Source organism: Sparus aurata, chromosome 24, assembly GCF_900880675.1.
Source record: "Sparus aurata chromosome 24, fSpaAur1.1, whole genome shotgun sequence".
NCBI lineage: Eukaryota > Metazoa > Chordata > Actinopteri > Spariformes > Sparidae > Sparus > Sparus aurata.
The window spans coordinates 16,335,803-16,356,097 of record NC_044210.1 but is presented as its reverse complement, the minus strand read 5'-3'; the positions used below and the strand labels follow the sequence as shown (position 1 = coordinate 16,356,097).

At 42.4% G+C, this 20,295-nt stretch overlaps 1 protein-coding gene and 1 long non-coding RNA gene across 4 annotated transcripts in view; both read right to left on the bottom strand.

The window, feature by feature from the left end:
* Positions 1-499: 499 nt before the first annotated feature.
* LOC115576509 (NACHT, LRR and PYD domains-containing protein 12-like) overlaps positions 500-20,295 on the bottom strand; it is a gene marked incomplete at its 3' end in the record, with an annotated part of 70,151 nt that continues 50,355 nt past the window's right edge. Inside the window, exons 7-8 of the mRNA XM_030409047.1 lie at positions 1,496-1,669; positions 500-665 (exon numbers count right to left, since the gene is read on the bottom strand). Of these exons, the coding sequence (XP_030264907.1) occupies positions 500-665; positions 1,496-1,669 (340 nt within the window). The remainder of the gene's footprint in view (positions 666-1,495; positions 1,670-20,295) is intronic.
* LOC115577244 (uncharacterized) lies at positions 8,953-10,956 on the bottom strand. 3 transcript variants are annotated; one of them, XR_003983047.1, is made up of 4 exons: positions 10,907-10,956; positions 9,872-10,008; positions 9,569-9,686; positions 8,953-9,463 (listed from the first exon to the last, which is right to left on the bottom strand). It is a non-coding gene; the product is annotated as an uncharacterized LOC115577244 (long non-coding RNA). The 3 variants fall into 3 exon arrangements; XR_003983046.1 differs by having other exon boundaries at positions 9,872-10,046; positions 10,907-10,950; XR_003983048.1 differs by having other exon boundaries at positions 9,872-10,011; positions 10,907-10,931.

The following is a 20,295-nucleotide window of genomic DNA, read 5'->3' as shown; positions in this document are numbered from 1 at the left end:
TGTTATAATGTGTAGTGATTTAGAGTGAAAAACTTAACTTTGTCACTTTCAAGGATGTTTGGTGGGTCAGGATCTCAATTACATAAGTAAATAATTTCCATCAGTAAACTCGACGCTGTCTGACTCACTAACGGGGACGGAGGCTGTTTTCTGGGGGACAATTCACTGAAGTCACGTGGATCTGCTGTATTTTCTTGCTCAGCTTTTGTTTGGTCCTGTAACTTTGGTTTGTGGGACATTTCTCTTTACTGAGTTGAGTGAAGGACCTGTGTTGTTATCAGACTGTCAGACCGACACGCCCTCGATATGCACAGCTGGCTTATTCATTCACACTGGTTCAGTTCGTCAATAAAGTGCCCCTGATACTACCTCCAGAGGCGGATCAGCGCCAGAGCTAAATTTCACCCCTCTCAGCCTCCGGCGGAGAATTGGCAGTGTGCAGTGTGAATGTGGCTACTGACTGTCTGTGGCTGCAGCAGGACTCTACATACCTGAGAGTGTCCAGTCTCCAGCCTGGATCCTTCAGTCGAGCAGATAGCTGCTTCACTCCTGAGTCTCCTGGATGATTGTAGCTCAGGTCCAGCTCTCTCAGATGGGAGGGGTTGGAGTCCAGAGCTGAGGCCAGAGAAGTACAGCCTTCCTCTGAGATCAGACAGCCTGACAGCCTGCAGACACACAAAACAACACACATCACACATCAGCTGACGGTCCTGATGATTCAGTGTACATCTGTGTTTAAGGGTTTAATATTTATTATATTCATCATCTTAGTTTTCAATAATTTACTAATCAGCAATGAACACAGAGTCTAACTGAAGCTGATGGAAATTCCATTAGGTTTGCAAATATTTGGTCATGAACCAACATATTGTACATAAAATAATGATGATGAAAAGTGAGACAATCACCAAAGTAATTACAGTTCATCCTGAGGGGAGCATGAATGTCAAAACCCACATGACAACCCATCCAATGGTTGTTGAGATATGCAAGTCAGGATTAGTGCAGAATAGACTGACTGACCCACATTTTAAATATATATATAGATTAGCGGTGTCATTGGTTTTGTATTATTACTTTGATGAGTGAAGGATCTGAAAAGTTGTCAGACTCTGAACACTGTCAGAACATCACATTCCTGTCCACACAGATGTCGTCTCACCTCTGTTGTGGCTCTGTTACAACCTCGGTAGGATCAGAGGCAGAATGAAACTGTTCCCCCATTCCACCTTCGTAACTTTCACACCTACAGTGAGGTGGAATATGGACGCAAGATTCCTGCCTTGAAGAGGCAGTGTAGTGGGGCTTCTGTCCGGTTCTGCTCGAGGTTTCTACCTGTTAAAAGGCTTTTTTTTTCTGACCTCTGTGTCAAGTGCTTACCCATGGAGGAAATGTTGGGTCTTTTAAATAAATTGAATTATATTAGGAGTGTGACCAAGACCTGCTCCAATTGTTAAGTTACATAAAATAATGAAATAAAATAAAGAATCCTGACCTGAGAGTTTCAAGTCCACAGTGTGGACTCTTCAGTCCAACAGACAGATGCTTCACTCCTGAATCCTGCAGGTTGTTGTTACTCAGGTCCAGCTCTCTCAGACTAGAGGACTGGGAGCTGAGAACTGAGGACAGAGCTTCACAGCTTCTCTCTGAGAGGTTACAGCCACTCAGTCTGGATAAAGAACAATGAGCAGAACAAAAAAATTATTTCTATGTGGGTCAATAACAGCAAATTTACTGCATTCTAAAGCAACTTCTCCACAATTACAGAGCTTTGTTGGAGGTTTTGACCACTGGCAGCAGCCTCAGAAGAGCCTCCTCTGAAGCAGAGTATTTCTTCAGGTCAAACACGTCCAGATCTTTTTCTGATGACAGTAAGATGAAGACCAGAGCTGACCACTGAGCAGGAGACAGTTTATCTGTGGAGAGATTTCCTGAACTCAGGGACTGTTGGATCTCCTCCACTAGAGAACGATCGTTCAGTTCATTCAGACAGTGGAACAGATTGATGCTTCTCTCAGGAGACAGAGTCTCTTCGAACTTCTTCTTGATGTAACTGACTGTTTCCTGATTTATCTCTGAGATATTTCCTGTCTGTGTCTGCAGACCTTGCAGAAGAGACTGATTGGTCTGCAGTGAAAGACCCAGGAGGAAGCGGAGGAACAAGTCAAGGTGTCCATTTGTACTCTGTAAGGCCTCATCCACAGCACTCTGATAGAGATGTGTCTCTGCAGATTGACGGTCTGTTGTTTGGTTCTCTGCCAGCAGATTGACTCCAGAATTGATGAACGTCAGATGGACATGAAGAGCAGCCAGAAACTCCTGAACACTCAGATGGATGAAGCAGAACACCTTGTCCTGGTACAGTCCTCTCTCCTCTTTAAAGATCTGTGTGAACACTCCTGAGTACACTGAGGCTGCTCTGATATCGATGCCACACTCTGTCAGGTCTGATTCATAGAAGATCAGGTTTCCTTTCTGCAACTGATCAAAAGCCAGTTTTCCCAGAGACTCAATCATCTTCCTGCTCTCTGGAGTCCAGTGTGAATCTGTCTCAGCTCCTCCATCATACTTGACCTTCTTCACTTTGGCCTGAACCACCAGGAAGTGGATGTACATCTCAGTCAGGGTCTTGGGCAGCTCTCCTCCCTCTCTGGTCTTCAACACGTCCTCCAGAACTGTAGCAGTGATCCAGCAGAAGACTGGGATGTGGCACATGATGTGGAGGCTTCGTGATGTCTTGATGTGGGAGATGATTCTGCTGGTCTGCTCCTTATCTCTGAATCTCTTCCTGAAGTACTCCTCCTTCTGTGGGTCAGTGAACCCTCTGACCTCTGTCACCATGTCAACACACCCAGGAGGGATCTGATTGGCTGCTGCAGGTCGTGTGGTTATCCAGATGCGAGCAGAGGGAAGCAGGTTTCCTCTGATGAGGTTTGTCAGCAGCACATTAACTGAGGTGGATTTTGTGGCATCGGCCAGGATTTTAGTGTTGTGGAAGTCCAGAGGAAGTCGACACTCATCCAGACCGTCAAAGATGAACACAACCTGGAACTCTTCAAAGCTGCAGATTCCTGCTTGTTTGGTTTCAATGAAGAAGTGATGAACAAGTTCCACCAAGCTGAACTTTTTCTCTTTCAGCACATTCAGCTCTCTGAAAGTGAATGGAAATGTGAACTGTATGTCCTGGTTGTCTTTGTCTTCAGCCCAGTCCAGAGTGAACTTCTGTGTTAAGACTGTTTTCCCGATGCCAGCCACTCCCTTTGTCATCACTTGTTCTGATTGGTTCATCTCTTCCAGGTGAGGCTTTAAAGATGTCCTCTTGTCTGACTGTTGTTTCTGGTCTGTGTGGTTTTCTGGATGCTGTTTCAATCTGTCTGACCTCATGTTCATCATTGACCTCTGCAGTCCCTCCCTCTGTGATGTAGAGCTCTGTGTAGATCTGATTCAGAAGGGTTGGGTTTCCTGCTTTAGCGATCCCCTCAAACACACACTGGAACTTCTTCTGAAGGTTAGATTTGAGTTTAACTTGACAAATTCCAGAATAACTTCCTAAATAAACACAACAGAAAGTTCAGTAAGTTATCTATGAAGAACATATGACAATTTCCTTCCCCTAAAGTAGCACATATAAACATGTTTTCCATGTTTTTCCTCCATCTGTTTAGACAAACTGTCTCATTGATCCAACATGTTAAATCTTTAGAGAAATCCTCTTACTGCTCTGCAGACAGTCAGCCAGCTCCTCCTGCTTCATTCTCCTCAGGAAGCGAAGTGTAATCTTCAGAAATGCCTCTCTGCTGTTCCTCCTCTGCTCTTCATCCTCACCGTCCAACACCTCCTCATCATCACTTTGACTCTCTGAGCATTCTGGGTAATCTGAACTCAGAACCTTCCGGACCTTCTTCAGCTCGTTCTTCACAAAAGTCACAATGTTCTCCTCCAGCAGCTGAAACAGAATATTGTGTGAATGACAACATTTAACATCAGATCCATGTTGGACAGATTCACCACTGGTCTGTAAAGTGCAGCATGGAGATTATTGTGAACAGACTGGATGTAAAAGTAGTTGTTGTTCATGCACAGACCATAAATATGGAGTCCAGGTGTGTCTGATGCTGCTGGACAGACGGACCTCTGGGAACCTCTGAGCTCTCCTGGTCGACTCTGTGGAGGAATCATGAAGAATCAATGACACTGCGTCTGCAAAACTTTGAATCAGATACCAAAAAACTAAATTACTGGTTTGTTTTTCGTACAAACTTGATTTTGATATTTAATTTGTCTGATTTATGACCCGAAAGTCATTTATTGACTATTTTGTGTGTTGATTTTGGGTGATTAATGACACAACCGCCTAAATATAAAAAGACTAATGAATTCATCATTTGTAAATATAAGCAATATTCATGTCAACACGACTTGTAGTAAGAAAAAATACTTAAAGTCTGAGTTTAAAAATGCTCCATGTAACTTTAGACCTGTTTGTATAACTTTATTATTTTTGCATATATAATAAATATTGTAAAACTGTAAAATGTTCCATCTTCAGTTCATATCTTTGTCTCAAGTGTTTGAACTATATTTAAGAGATCAGAAAATGAGTTATTTGTTTTTTTACATTTTATATCCAATCAGCGGATATATCAGTTATCAGAGTTTTTTACTCCGTAATATGGGTTTTGGTACCGGCCCCATGAAGTCCGGATGGGTCGGGCCTTTGTAACATCAGATATAACACACAGCCCTTCCTCTCCTCAGCAGCAGGGTCAGATTTCAGCAGGAGGTGAGTCACTGCTGTGTGTTCACAGGAGGGACACTGTCCTGTCAGAGTTGTTTAGGGACGGACATGAAGAAATGTGAACCTGTCCTTTAATACTAATCCTGCTCTGACCTCCATCATCACTCTGAGAACATGAAGACCATCAGGACAACTGGTCAGACTGGATTTAATGAGGACAAACATCAACAGAGAGCAACATGACAACAACTTACTGTCTGTCTGAGGAATGTGCTTGTTTAAAATTAATGACTGCATCCTTTGACCGGTCACTCTTGAGGGAAACACAGCTGGGCTCAGGTCCAGGTTCAGGTCCAGGTCCAGGTCCAGGTCCAGGTCCAGTAGAGGCTGGTCTCCTGTTGGACAGAGAAGAAGACCACCAGAGATGTTAATTCACTTTCTAGTCTTCAGACACAGAAGCTTCTGTCCATAAAATAGTGGAAAACATCAGGAATAAACCTTCAGAGAATATTGGACCAAACTAATTCAATAAAGTGAAATTAAGAGTTGAAGACTGGTTCTATTGGGCAGCTTTCTAAAGTGAGAATATAAATTTAAGTGAAGAAGAACGAAGCTGAAAATAAACATCAGGTTTCAAAAAACATCTTTCTCCACAGTTAAAACATGAATCAGTCACATATTAATGTTATTAACAGCTCACCTCTTTACAGCAGGAGCTGGTTGTCCTTTAAAATTAATGAACTGATCTTTTGACCGGTCACTTTTGAAGGAAACACAGCTGGGCTCAGGTCCAGGTCCAGGTCCAGGTCCAGGTCCAGGTCCAGGTCCAGGTTCAGGTCCAGGTCCAGGTCCAGTGGTTTTAGAGGGAGGGCCTCCCTCCTCTCTGTCCTCACACTGATTCATGCTGCTCATCTCACACACACTTTCATCTGGAGAGGAAACACAAATCATTCATCTGCACATCAACTGAAATCAGCCTTTGGGTCAGAAACACTCTTGAAGGACAAAATGTCTGAAAGTCGACTTCCTCTTTTAACATTTAAACTCAGAGCACATTATTCCACAACTCACTGACTCTATTAATACATATTTCACTAAATGGCTGCTACAGGACATCAAACCAAAACTAAATCATATCATTAAATCATTTGTATTCCGTTTTTTTACTGTTCTCTACTAATAAAGTCGCTCACAGCAGTGACGTGAAATCTGGAGACAAATGTGAAAATGTCTTCTGACAGAAAAGAGACAGTGGACTGATCCAGGACCTGTCTTCACAGATCTGAAGGAAGGAAAATGATGTCATCAGTGTGAGTTTTATTTCAAAATGAAAGACTTGTGTCACACAGTAACACCAGTGACTCCAGAGGACGATCTCTCATTATATGTTTTATAATATTTACTTTGAATTTTATTGATGCCATTTCTACATAAACATGATCACATTTTAAAGGGTATAAAAACAGTCACTTTGCTTCTGTACATGACTTTGGAGACTTTCTGTGGAGCTTGGAGTGTTAAATAACTGATCAAAAACAAATACTGACAAGTTGATTTAACCAAGAGGCAGAAATTGTTCTAATAACCTGTTGTGTTATTATAAAATATGAAAGTCTCAGGTGTGTTCAGGTGGGTTTTGTCTGTAGAGGCTATGACGTCTCTCACTGACGTCACTTCTCCTGTCAGAACATCAGCTGCTGGACTTGGATCAGTCCAATAGATGACGTCATGACGCTGTGGCGGAGTCAACACACACGTTTCTCTGATATCTTTGAATCTAAAAGAGTCAATCTGGTCATCTGTTGTTTATTTAAAACATTTATCTGCAAAGTAAAAATTAGAATCTCTTCCTCTGAGAAGTAATCAGGAGCAGAAATAGTAACGTAACGGGCACTTTAAGTACTGACACTGAGAGCCGACGTGTTCCTGCTGACTGTTGCTCAGTGATGAAGTTATATTTGTATAAATTAAATAAACCTTCAGACTCCTGGATGTCCTCTTACTGCCTCCTCATCAGTCCTGGACTGTAAATGCAACCACAGATTATTCACCGACACCAACAGCTGCTCTCCAGCCGCGTTTAGTGCGTCACACAGCGGGAGAGCGGCGGCTCGTCTCGGCCTCCTCCACAGGCTGATTCAGGCAGACACAAAATGGCGGATGTGTGTCCGGACGCTCCGAGTTTAAACTCGTGAGATTGGAAAAATAAACAACCAAGCTTTACTTTTTGTGCTGTTGCCGGTGTAACAATGAAACGTAGAGGTTGTGTTAGCGAGTCGAACATGTCAGATTCATTACATTACCTTCAGCTGGAGGTTCAGACGGAGAAAACTATCTGCAACACACCTGTCAGAGAAAGTGAAACTAAACTTTGAGGAGGAAACACCCAGAGAGGCGTGTGACTGACTGGGAGTCTTCCTGTTAGACTGAGGGGGCTGCAGCACGACCCACAACGAGCTAACACATGCCGAATTTACATGAAGGCCCAAATAATGAAGAATCAGTCACAAACAGCTTCACAGAGTTTGTAAAGTGTCTCCTAACTCAAAAACTCACTAAATGGAGAGATTTCATAAAGGAGTCTGGGGGTTGTCTCTCCCTCTTAGCCTCCTGGCTGTTGATGTGACTTGTAACATGTTGGTGTTCGTGTTTGTCCTCTGCTGTCGTAAAAAAAACGTTCTCAGATTGTTGTAAATGATTGTTAACAACCACAGGAAGCATCTAAAATGTGTTCGGGACAATCTAACGAGGTTCTGGAGGTCCACATCTCAAATCAACAGACTACATGTCAGTTCATGTGTTCTGGTTCCTTTTAATACAGCATGAAAACAATATTAATTATTTGCAATTTCACCTGGACACATATTAGAAGATTTCTAAAAATACAGAAATTCATTTGATGACTAATTGTAGTAAAAGTACTCAATTACTTTCCACCAGCGCACTGACAGAGACAACATGATGATGATACAAGTAGAATTTTATATTCAGCTACTTTAGCAGAGGAGAAACATTTCAGTGATCGTGTGTCGTGTTTTCAATCATCTCATCTGATCTGATCTCGTGTGTGCTGATCCAATAACAAATCAATACATTCATACGTGTTGAAGAAACAGGTTTGCTGAAGTTGTGCTGTTGTACTGACTACTTTAACTGTGTGGCAGCTCTTTATTTACTGCAGCAAAGGATTGTGGGTATTTCTACCACTCTTTTTTCTTAACAAACAGATGTGGGCCTGAATAAGTTTGTCCCTTTTTTATTCTTGTGGACATCAGGTTTAAAAATCAGCTGAATTACCCAGGGATTGAACCCACAACTTCAGAAAAGCTGACCAGGCTTCTACCAGCCTGAGCTAACAAAGCTGATAGAAGCTCTGTGTTTCTGTTGGATTTCACTCTTTTAAACCTCAACACTCACATAATTAATCAAGAATCAAACCCACTCGTTCTTCTGAGCAGCAACTTTATAAAGACTCAGGATTGCAACTCACAACCTCCAGACCAGCTCATCAGAGACCTGAAGGTCCTGCTTTTGACTCTTTTATCTGAAGATGTGTCTTCAAAACTCAGACTGACTCAAGGATCAAACTCACAATCTCAGAACTTCATGACAGTCCTCCAACACACTGAGCTACCTGGATGTCAGGTGTCTGGACCTGAACTTTAGTTTGTGTATTATTTTGTGCTTTATTTCTCCAAACTGTGGACATGCAATTTTGTGGGGGTTTTTTTCTTTACTTTTTTTGCTGTACTTTGGACGATGGAATGCAAAGCATTAAATCGTTAGAAACATTTGCCTTGACTTGATTTTCATTATCACACTTTGCTTCCAACTTTGAACCACTTGTTTGTCTGTAGTAGTTTTCCTGCTGCTTTTTGTCTGAACATGTAACATTTGTGTTAAACTTGTCGCGTTCTGCTTTCAGATTCCCACTATGGCTTCTGGAGCGGGTCCGAGAGCGACGGGCACAGATGGCAGCAACTTCCAGCACCGTCCGTTCTTTTTGCTGTTACAGTGTCATCCCTCAACAAATGCTCTCATTACAGTTTCGGAGAGCCCAAATTGACATCTTCAGATTGCCAATTTTGTAACCTAAAAAGTGTCTCAAGTGAAATGCAGATGAGTGTTTGTCCTTTGCTTTGATTTAGCATCCAGTACTAGTATCTGTCTTAGATCCATGAAATAAAATAATTGAGTCAGATTTTGAGCAGAAATGTTTGTGCAGTTTGTATGATGCATTTCATGGAAATAAAAAATTAGCTTAATGTGATCCAAAAATATTGTAATATTTTGTTAAGAGGAAGTCAAATAAAGTTTGTCTGGTGTGAACACGCTCATGAACAATTTATAATCTAACACAAACACAGGAAAACAAAGACTTCTAGTAAAATGTGAAAAAAGGTTTTCTGTTTTTGGACATTGCAAGTACCAAATAACTTCCATACCCATTAAGCAAACAAAATAAACATTTAAACATGCTTAAAAAGAATCACAAGATGACATTAAGAAAAAAGGCTTTTTTCAGACAAGTAGTCTTCGTCATAGTTCACGTAGAAGACGAGGGGTTCAAACACAGATGAACTACATTTTATTGTAAAAAGGCAGCTGTGTCATCTTCTAGACATTCTACATTTTAAGCATGTTTAAATGTTAATATTGTTTAATGGGTATGAAGTTTTTAGTGTAAAAAGACATAACGGTGAATTCTTTCTGGATCTGATGCACCTGGAAGAAGAAACAAAGTTAGTTTACTGTTATACAACTAGAATTAGCAAATAAAAACTTAGTTCCCATTAAAGGATGGTTTTCAAACACCTCATCTGTTCACACCTTCTACCTTTTCACCAGTGGACTGCTTCAGGCGTCAGCTGGGCAGTTTGTTTTAAAGTTCCTGGTCCCGGGGTCCGCCCCTCTTTTCATCGTGCAGGGCTGTGTTTCGCCTGAACATCTCAAATTAAATGCAGACAGAATCAGACGGCACACCACAGGCCTTAGACATTGACATAAACCTTGAAACAGTTTATTTTGTACTTGTTGTGACTGTTGTCTTTTCATTCTCAGGTGACAGTAAGCCAGCTGAGCCTGGTGTCCCACAAGCTGGTAGCCTCTCCCTACCAGTGGGTGTACCCTTACCTGCTCAGCATCATCCCCACAGTCTTCTGCTTCTTGGCGCTGCCTCGCAACAACATCAGCGACCTGGCTGTCTGCATCGCCTCATCTTCGGCTTCTCTGCTGTGCAGGTGCACACCTGGCAGATCTACAGCAACAAGCTGCTGGACCAGAAGAAGAAATTGACTCATCTGAGGTTCTGTGAGGACAAAGAGGAGCGACACGCAAAACTATTGTTATCTTTTTCTATATTTATATTAAAGTTGTCCCTGGACTGCTGCCATCCGTCTGTACCTTAATCATTCATAAACTGACATGTAAATTGATATTTTGGAAACATTAAAGATATATTTAACACTAAATCGTCTGTCAGCCTGTTATAGAGGAAAAACACTCCCTACAGGTGAGGCGTGTATTATTGTGAAATAAAGGTCAAAAAAGTTGTAAACATGGTTCACAACTAGAGTTGACTGTCCAGTTGATGTCTGGTATTAAAAAAACTCATGAATATATAATCTTGAGGTGAATGAGGCATCAGGAAGAAGATGCAAAGACAACGAGGAACTAAGCTATGAATGAGTTGATTTGATATAAGGTCAAAGGTCAGGAAACTACTTTCAGAAGATTTTTTTTTCTAAGAAATCTTGTAAAGGAGGATCGGCTGACTTCAGCTCTCCTGAAAAACTTGCCGGTGCAGATAAACTAACCACCATAGATGAACTATTATAATCAAAAGTTCAGGATTTAAGTTTCTGTTCAGTTATTTTATTGAAGATTGAGCGTGATGATTTGGAAATGGTTCATTAGGTTTCCTATAAAAGAAAACAGAAATGTTTAGTAACAAACTCAGACTGGTGACTTTACAAAGGAAATTCATGATGGTAAATTATATTTGATTTAACCAAAGTTCTCTTTAGCAGCATCATAAGTGACAGTCTACCATAATTATCATTAAATAGAGCAACACATGTGATCCACAACCCAACAGCAGCTCCCAGAACTTGTCCAAACCTAAAAGTAGCATCACGTCAACCAACACCAAGTCACGACATCACTCACCTGAGCAGGTACGCACACCAGACTGAGGAACAACAGACTGTCTGTGTGGCAGCAGCTCGGCTTTATAGGCTACAGGTGGCTTGATTGGCTGCACATCCAATAAATGTACCATTTCTGTGTTTGTGTGGCGGGGGGGTTTGATTATCTTTGAACAAATCTAGCTCTTCATTCTGGACACTTTGCTTCAATCAATCAAAGCTTTATTGTCATTTAGTTATACCAACAAGAGAAGTACAACCAAAATGAGATCATGTCTCTCCAGGATCAACAACACAAACACAATAAACGCACAGTCCCACCTTTTAGAAACAGGTGAGCATCATCAAAGATTGTATAGTCTTAGGGTTGTCTTTCACTGAAAAGGTGGTGGAAGGTGGAAACCTTTTAGAAACACCTGGGCCCATATTCACAAAGAATCTTAAGGCTAAAAGTAGCTCCTAACAGGCGAATTTAGGAGCAACTCCTAAAAATAATGGGCGTGTCAGTCGTAACTTTAGGACTCCTAATTTTTGAAAATAAGAGTTATTCACAAAACATTTTAAGCCTAAAAGTAGCACCTAAGTCTGGGAGACCTTAGAAGTAGTCCAGAGGACTCCTAACTCGCTAAGACCTGGTCCCAGCCGAATGTTTTGGAGATGCTAAGTGACAGGGAATTATTAAAACGATGTCGGATGGACCGTGAAGGGTCTGAAGTTGTGGTTGAGTTGGTGAGGGACGCAATAACGTTCCCAACCAACCGAAACAATCCAATAACGCCAGAGTTAAAATACACACCGGTATTTGGCTACGGGGAAAATGCAGCTCTTCGCACGGGACTAGTATTACCTGGGGACCTCAAGTGATTTAGAATTTATCCCACCACGTCCGTGTTTCGTGCGGCGCATTCGCACAGGATAAGCAAAGTCTGTGTTTTACTGACATTATCCCCCCGGGTCGATCGCACCGAAACCCTTGCTGGAGCAGCACAACTGTTATATATGGATATTTTTAATATAATAACTGGTGAGCCTGTTGAAAGATGGAAAAATGTTCCTTACCGCATGCTGCAATGCATGTAATCCATCTAATCATCTTTCGAAATTTCGCTCTTCTGATGAGCCTCCTGAATTTGCACCCAAAATGCTGTCAAAACTTTCATTTATAATTCCCAACTCAGCCTCCATAATTCTGGACCGGGAAAAAGGCAGAAAAAAGGTGGAAACACAAAAAACCGTAAGAAAAACAAAAAACGACCCCAAATCACAGAGATGCCGATTCGCACGGGACTGATATTATCACATGACCTGTTTGGTGAAATATAATAGGTAATTTGCAGTGGAATTTTTACTTTACAAATTATGGACATGGCAGATTCACACGGGATTAAGAGCACAGATGACCTCCGCAATTATTACAAATTACTGGCGGTCCCCAGGTTATACTAGTCCCATGTGAATAGGGCTTTTGTCAATGGGAAAAAGTTGCATTCCATCAATACACAAATTGTCTTTGACGCATGTTACAATATACTGGACATTGTTGCGAAATGGCCCGGATCAACTCACGATTCCCGAATGTTAATGGAGAGTGGTTTGACGCAGCTTTTCGGGCAAATTCCGCTTTTATTGGCAATTCACGTTTTTCATCGCAATCTTCTAATTTGTAGTTTTTGTCTGAAGCGTTTTTGTTCGGGGGGGGGGGGGGGGGGGGGGGGGGGTTGCACTTCATTGTCATCATAAACACATTTCTTTATCCAATATCTTTCCATAGGCTTTGTCATGGGCTTGCAGGCTTCTTCCTTATTTTCACTTCATGCATTGCGTAGCCTAAATGACTTTTCAATGGGCTGCCCTGTCACTCAACAGCCAATCACCGTTGTCACCGCTTCTAAGTGCGTCCTTATAAAATGACGTCATCCATAGCAACAGAGAGTTACTTCTAGTTTAGGAGTTCACTGTTTTCATAACTAAAAGTAGGTCTGAGCGGCTTTGTGAATTACTTTTAAGAAACGACTCCTACATAAAAACTTTTAGTCTGATTTAGGAGGACTCCTAACGTTAAGATAAAAGTCTTTGTGAATACGGGCCCAGGTTTCCACCTTTTTACACAGGAGCAACAAACCACTAGACGGAAGCAGAATTTAAGATCAACGGCTGAAATTATGTTTTCATGATTGTAAATGTTTGTTACACTGCAGCCTTCAGACTGTGAGGTTTTGGGTTCAATCCTCTGTTAATCTTTATATTGTAAAAAAGACAAATTATTGCTCTCCTGCACATTTATTCATGTTATAACTTCTGTGAACTGATGCAACTGTGCAGAGAAATAGCTCAGCAGGATGAAATGCTACTACTGTTGATACCTACAGTCCAGGGATCAAATCCAGGCTGAGCTGTGGGAATGTTTTCATGTTTGAGATTTTCACTCGTTCTTCTGAGCAGCAAGAGTCAGGAGCTTTTGACTGTTTTATTTGAAGAGCGGTATTCAAAACTAAGACTGACCCAAGAACCAAACCCTCTCAGAACTTCATGACAGTGCACTAATCCACTGAGCTACCTGGACATCTACCTTGTGAGAGTTTGGTTGAATTCAATTAAAGTCCCCACTTTAAATTCAATTAAAGTCCCCACAGTGGAAGACCGAGGGCCACCAAGATGCTGGAGCTGCTGATGAGAGATATGCTTCGTTAAGCTGGAGTCAAAAAACCCTCAATTTCCTTTGGCGACAACAGAGAGAATCAGAAGGACTGCAGAGACAGACTGATAGCGGCGAGGACAGTCAGATGGGATCTGATCACCAGCCGGACAGGTTCAAAGCCTCCTGTGAATTATTGGAAACTAGTGCATTGCCCGTAGGAAATATGTGTTCCTATAGAAAAGTGGGAGGTTAAGTAGCTTTTTATGGATGGCCAAATGAGGCTGTGTTTGAAGGTGGGACATCAGGAATATTTAGGTTTGTTGTGAAATCCGATATTCCAGGGTATAATTGGCTGTTTTTGACTATTTTTGATTTTGCCATTATATTTCACCTTAAAAGCTATTTACTTGGTGTCATTATTTTCAGCCCAACCTCACATGTGTGACTGTACAGTTCTTTTTTCATTTTGACATACTGTATTAACACAATGGACCTAAAATCACAAAAAAACATAAAATCCGAGTAGGAAAAAGTTAGATTTTTTTACTCTGAAAAGCACAAATATGTTTAAAAAACATTTTTTATTACTTATAATGCAAATATAACTTCGTAAATTTTTAAAATGTTTGCACATTTTTAGCAAACAACAATTTATATGTAACTATTTACATTTAAATGCAGGCAATGCTCAGGTCTGCCTGTGCTCCTTCCAGCTGAATGAAGAGCTGCACTGCCTGCTCCACATTCAGCCGTCTCCTCATTGTTCTGACTCATTAAACAAAAAAACGACTCCACTACAAACACACTACACCAAACACTACATAACACACTAACTACACACTCCAAACACGCCAAATTTTACAAATCTTGCTGCTTGGACACTTTCATGTAGGGTTGGCTAGCGGCTAGCAGCTAGCTACACACGAACATCCACAGATTCCGATTCCACTTTGTTGTCCACGCATCTCCGGATCTCCTCAGACCCGAACAGACTCGGTCCGGACACGTTTAGTCTCATTAATCCACAGCAGTCAGTTTAGATGCACAGAACAGAACGGGACCGAACCGCCGGCAAAATCCCGGTCCAGCTCGCGCCGCTGCAGGTATAAATCCGCTTGTTTCTTCAGGTATGTTGTGGGCTTGAGCTCTGCAGTGATTGGCTCTGGTGCGCACGTGACTGTGGTGGCTCCGGTGGACAATGCTCACGAATTTGTAAAGCATTTATGAAATAATTTATTAACAGTATCATTGCAGTCCAAACAAATGCGAAGTCGCACACCATTGAACCACACAGCAGCCATGTTGTAAGTCTCAGGTCAGTCTGATCCTGATCCGCAGAGATATTTGAGGAATACACACACACACACACACACACACACACACACACACACAGACAGACACACAGACAGACAGAGATTCCTTGCTTTTATAGAGAGATGAGGTACTTGTATAATTCTACTTTTTCCTTTGTTGTTCATTCTCCCTATTTAAGCAGGCAAGTAAGACTACAGCTAAGATTAAGAGAATCGAACCCCAAACTCAATCAAGACTCAAACCAGGCTTCTATCAGCCTGAGCAGTTGGATCTCACTGCTGCTCGTTGTTTCTTTCAGATTTCATTCTTTTGAACCTCAACACCCGAAAATGATTCAAGACTTGAACCCATGACCTGTATACTTCGACCCTGGTTTCACCTGCTGAGCTAACAGGATGGAACAACCAAAGAGTCCCTTCTTCTGAGCTGTAACTTCATAAAGAGTCAGGAGTTTTAGACACTTTTATTTGACACATCTCTTCTCTGAGCACTTTTAAGTTTTCATTTCTAAGTGTTGTACTTCAAAAGTCACTGAGTGTCATGAGATCAAACTCTGAGCTGTAGAGTGTCTACCTGAGCTGCTGATCAGACAGGTGGACACCTTCAACTTTAAGTCAAGGTTTGAACTTACAACCTTCAGTCTTCAAAGCAGCTAATGGGTTGGATACAATTAAAGCTGCAGACGAGTCAATGTTTTCTGTTTCTTACATTTCACTATTAGTTGTGGATTTTATTGGAACAAGAGCCAGAATTCAAAACAACACATGACAGAAAGTACAAGTCAACACAATTTAATCCACAATTTAATGGAAGAAGTTTCGAATGTAAATGAAGAATCTTTTCAATCAGTTTGAATCATTTTGTACAAAGTTGATTGATGAATTTATTACAAGAAGCTGAAAGATTGATGTGACTGTGATCCTGTACAGACTCAACTGTTCAGCACTGACAATGTTTCTGTGACAGGAGGAGACTCTGCACACTAAACACCACACAGACACACTGAGGAGGAACCAGAACTGGGCCACAAGAGCCCAAATCCAGGATAAAGAGGTTCAGTGAATGTGGTGTTGAAGGTGTGGAGGCGGATCAGTGAGTCAGAGGAGACTCTGTAGAAGGACAGAGTGCCAGCAGGACAGTCCACATACACTGCTACTCTACCAGAGGAGGAGGAGGAGGAGGAGGAGGAGGAGGAGGAGATGTCTGTTCTTCTGTTATTGTGCCAGACAGAGTAACGACCATCATCAGAGCATCTCAGACTCCAGGACTGATCATTGAATCCAAACGCACAGGATTCACTGCCTCCTTTCCTTCTGATTCTTCTGTAACTCACTGATATATAAACATCTCCTCTCCACTCGACCTCCCAGTAACAGCGACCAGTCAGACCAGTTCTACACAGCAGCTGAGGCCACCAGGACTCAAACCTCTCTGGATGATCAGTTCAGGATATGACTGATCCTCCTTCACATGTGTCATCTTCCTGTTGTTGTCAGACAGTTTGATGTTTCTGCTGACTGTGTTTGTGTCGACTGTGAGCTCACAGGAATCTGATGGAGAGAAAAAGACACAACACAGCTGCAGTTATTAATGTGTCATCAGTGTGATGATGACATCACAGATGTGGATGAGTGATGTCACAGCGTTTTGATGAATGACAGTAAAAAGACACTCACACTTCCTCAGACCTGGTGTCAACCATCGGACTCCAGCAGGCTCCACCCTGAAAGGAGGAGGGGGGTCAGAGCAGCACATCCTCTTTCAGCATGCAAACATGGACATGACATGACTCTTATAGAAGCTAAGCCAATGCTTTAAGCCACTGAGGCATTTCAACAGGAAACCTAATTGACGCGCTTTTACTTTACCATGACGGATGAATAAGAGTCCTGCCTTTCTGTTAAGATGCAAACAAGTCCATTTATTTCACATCTCATGCTTTAAATCACACAATCCTACACACACACATCCGCACGGAGCATACTGCACAGCGCAGCGTAGCGGTCAAAAACTGTTTTTCCTGTTCCGGTTGGAAACACCTGACGAGCCCCCAAAGATTCCTACACTATATGGGCTGACCCGCCAATCACAGTCAGACCATGACACACAACAATTAACATAAATCTGCTCTTACACTCCGGCCCCTAATTGTCATGGCCGGCAGACATGGCAATTCAACATAGATAATAATAATAAGAGCATGATATGAGTATATGAAAATGCTAAATTTACACTTCTTGTATCAGACAATGTTTAGTCAAAGGTCTCTCAATAACACTATTTTAAGTCTGTAGCTTCACAGAACGCACCATGCCTTTTGCATCAGGAAAAATCTCCAACACTTTCCCAAGAAACCAGGAACCACGAGGGGCTGAGGGATCCACAATGACAACAACATCTCCAACAGCCAGACTCTGTTACCTCTGATTCCACTTCTGTCTTTCTTCACAGAAGATATTCCCGGATCCAACGCTTCCAAAACAAATCTGAAATGTACTGCGCTTGTCTCCAGCGCCACTTCACATACATGTCAGAAGACTTGAAAAGTCCCGGTGGTAAGGCTGGTTTTCCCTTCAAAAGAAGAAGATGGTTGGGAGTGAGCGCTTCCAAGTCGTTTGGGTCGTCAGACAGCTGTGTGATAGGATGATCATTAAGAATAGCTTCAACCTCACACATAACAGTGTGAAGCCCGTCATCATCAAGTGTCTGCTGGTGTAAAACTGAGTTGAGAACACGCCTGACTATGCGTATCATGCGTTCCCAAACTCCATGACGCCATGATGAGACCCGGCTGGAGGATTGAAGCTCTATCTAACTCCTGCTGAAATGAAAGCTCCTTGAATGCGCTCATGATTCAGCTCACCAACAGCCGCACGTAGTTCTCTCTCAGTGCCAATAAAATGTGTTTTATTGTCTGATCTGATGTGAATGACTTGACCTCTCCTGCTGATAAAGCGTCTTATTGCATTAATGCAAGCATCTGTTTCCAATGAGTTTGCCACCTCTAGATGAACTGCTCGGCTTGCCATACAGGTAAATAACACTCCACACCTCTTGCAAGTCTTTTATCCCCACAGGTCCAAAATAATCAACTCCGATGTTTGTGAATGGAGGCAGATCTCGAACAATTCTCTCCTTAGGAAGATCCGCCATCTTCTGTTCCATGGCCCTGCCATTAAGGCGTCTGCAATAACTGCACAGGGATATGATCTTCCTCACAGCTGCATTGGCATTAGTTATCCAGTATTTCCTCCTGAGTGTAGATAGTGTATGATTTCGCCCACTGTGTCCCAGCAGTTGGTGCATGTTCCTGAGAAGAAGCTTGGAGATATGCTGCTCCTTAGAAAGGATGAGGGGATGTTTTTCCTCTGACGGCATCGCTCCTTTGCTTAATCTCCCTCCGACTCTTAAGAGTCAATTTTCCACAATGGGATCCAGCTTGCAAATGGAACTTTGTCTGCTTACTGTACGCTTCTCAGACAACAGTGAGGAAATTTCAGTTGCAAACCTTTGCTGCTGACAGTAGCCAATGACAGCTAGTTCAGCCTCCTCCAAATCCTTTGGTGTCAGGACACTGCTCTGCTGTTCAACATTAGCCTTTTTTCCTCCCACTTGACCAGTCTGTGGTCCAGAGGCCTTTCGTTGACGACTGAGCTCCAACAGATGACCTTTCAACCTCAGGAACCAAGCCACTGCCACTTTAAGTCTTCTCCAACATGAAAAGTAATGAGATGGTCAGTCGCATTCAGTGCATCATAAACAGTGGCATTCACATAGGCATCCTTCCTGACCTCTGGATCCTCAGAATCCATCCTGACATCATGATTACTTACTGGCCAATCTGCCTCAGACTTCCAGAGAAAACTGGGTCCCTCCAGCCAGCTTTGATTTTTTAGAAAATCCGACACCTTCATCCCCCGCGATGCAGCATTGGCCGGATTGTCTTTGGTGCCCATGTGCCTCCATTGAGCAGGGCTTGAGATTTCTTGTATGGCTGAGATCCTATTTGCCACAAACGTGTGGAACGCCTATCTTCATTATTGATGTATTTCAACACTGACGTACTGTCCGTCCAAAACACAGACTCATCTAGCTGGATTTGAAGCTCAGCCTTTAGCATGGCATCCACTCTGGCAGCTAGGACGGCAGCAGTCAATTCGAATTTTGGGATTGTTACAGCCTTTAAAGGTGTGACTCTGGCTTTGCCCAAAAGGAATGTAACATGATCCTCACCTCTGGAGTTCTTCAGCCTGATGCAGTTGGCTACATACGGGGTCACCAAAGTTTTCTGGCTTTAAACAGCATTCAGGTTTAAATGATGACAATAGCTTGGCCTCCTGTAACCACACTTCCCATTGCTGCAAGATGTCTGGTGGTATTGCATCATCCCACCTACAATTTCTTCTGCAGAGCTCCTGTTAGCATCTTAGCAGACAGAGTTACTGGCGACAGAAATCCCAGAGGATCATATACAGAGCTGGGTATGAGACTGCTGTTTGACTTCCATCTTGAACTTAAATGAGTCTGACTCGACACAAAGCTCTCTCAATGGGAAATTTGTCTCTGTCCAAATCAAGCTCTTTTAGATCCTTTGCCCTCTGATCTTCAGCAATGCTCTGGAGCACTGAACGACTGTTACTCACCCACGACAAATCCACCTTTCTTACAGAGAGAACTGAGATCTTTGACTCGTTGCTTTGCTGCCTTCTTGGAGCTCAAACTCGGCAGTCATCCACATAAAAGTTTTGTTTAACAGCTTGAACAGTTTCTGCAGAAAAAATTAGAGCTATTATCATCAGCAGTTTTCCTTAGCGCATAGCTAGCACAACTGGGTGAGGACACGGCCCCAAACATGTTCACTGTCATCCTGTAGCCTGCTAGTTCTTTGCTGAGGTCTCCATCCAGCCACCAGAGAAAGCGCAAGGAAGTCTCTGTCTTCTTCTGCCACCTTCACCTGATAAAACATCGCCTGGATGTCACCCATACATGCCACAGGTTCCTGCCTGAAACAAGTGAGGACTCCAAGCAGTGAACTGGTAAGATTTGGCCCTTGCAATGGTTCACTGTTCAATGACGTGCCTTGATATGTGGCTCCACTATCAAACACCACTCGAAGATAACCTTTTTTGAGATGATAGACACCGTGGTGGGGTATGTACCACACTTTTCCTGGTCTGCCTTGTGACAGAGGCACCTTTTCTGCATAGCCCTTTTCAATGACATCATTTAGACAACTTGAATATTCCCTATGAAATTCCGGGTTACTCACAAACCTTTTCCTGAGTCCAAGTATCCTTTTCTTTGCTACCTTAAAGCTGTTTGGCAGATGAGCATCTGGTCTCTTGAAGGGCAACTTAAGGCAGTATCTTCCTTCCTGTAGAGTTGCAAAGGTTTCCAAAATCTCCATGAACTTCATGTCTTCTCTAGACATCTCTTTGTCCTCTGAAGGCCGTTCATTA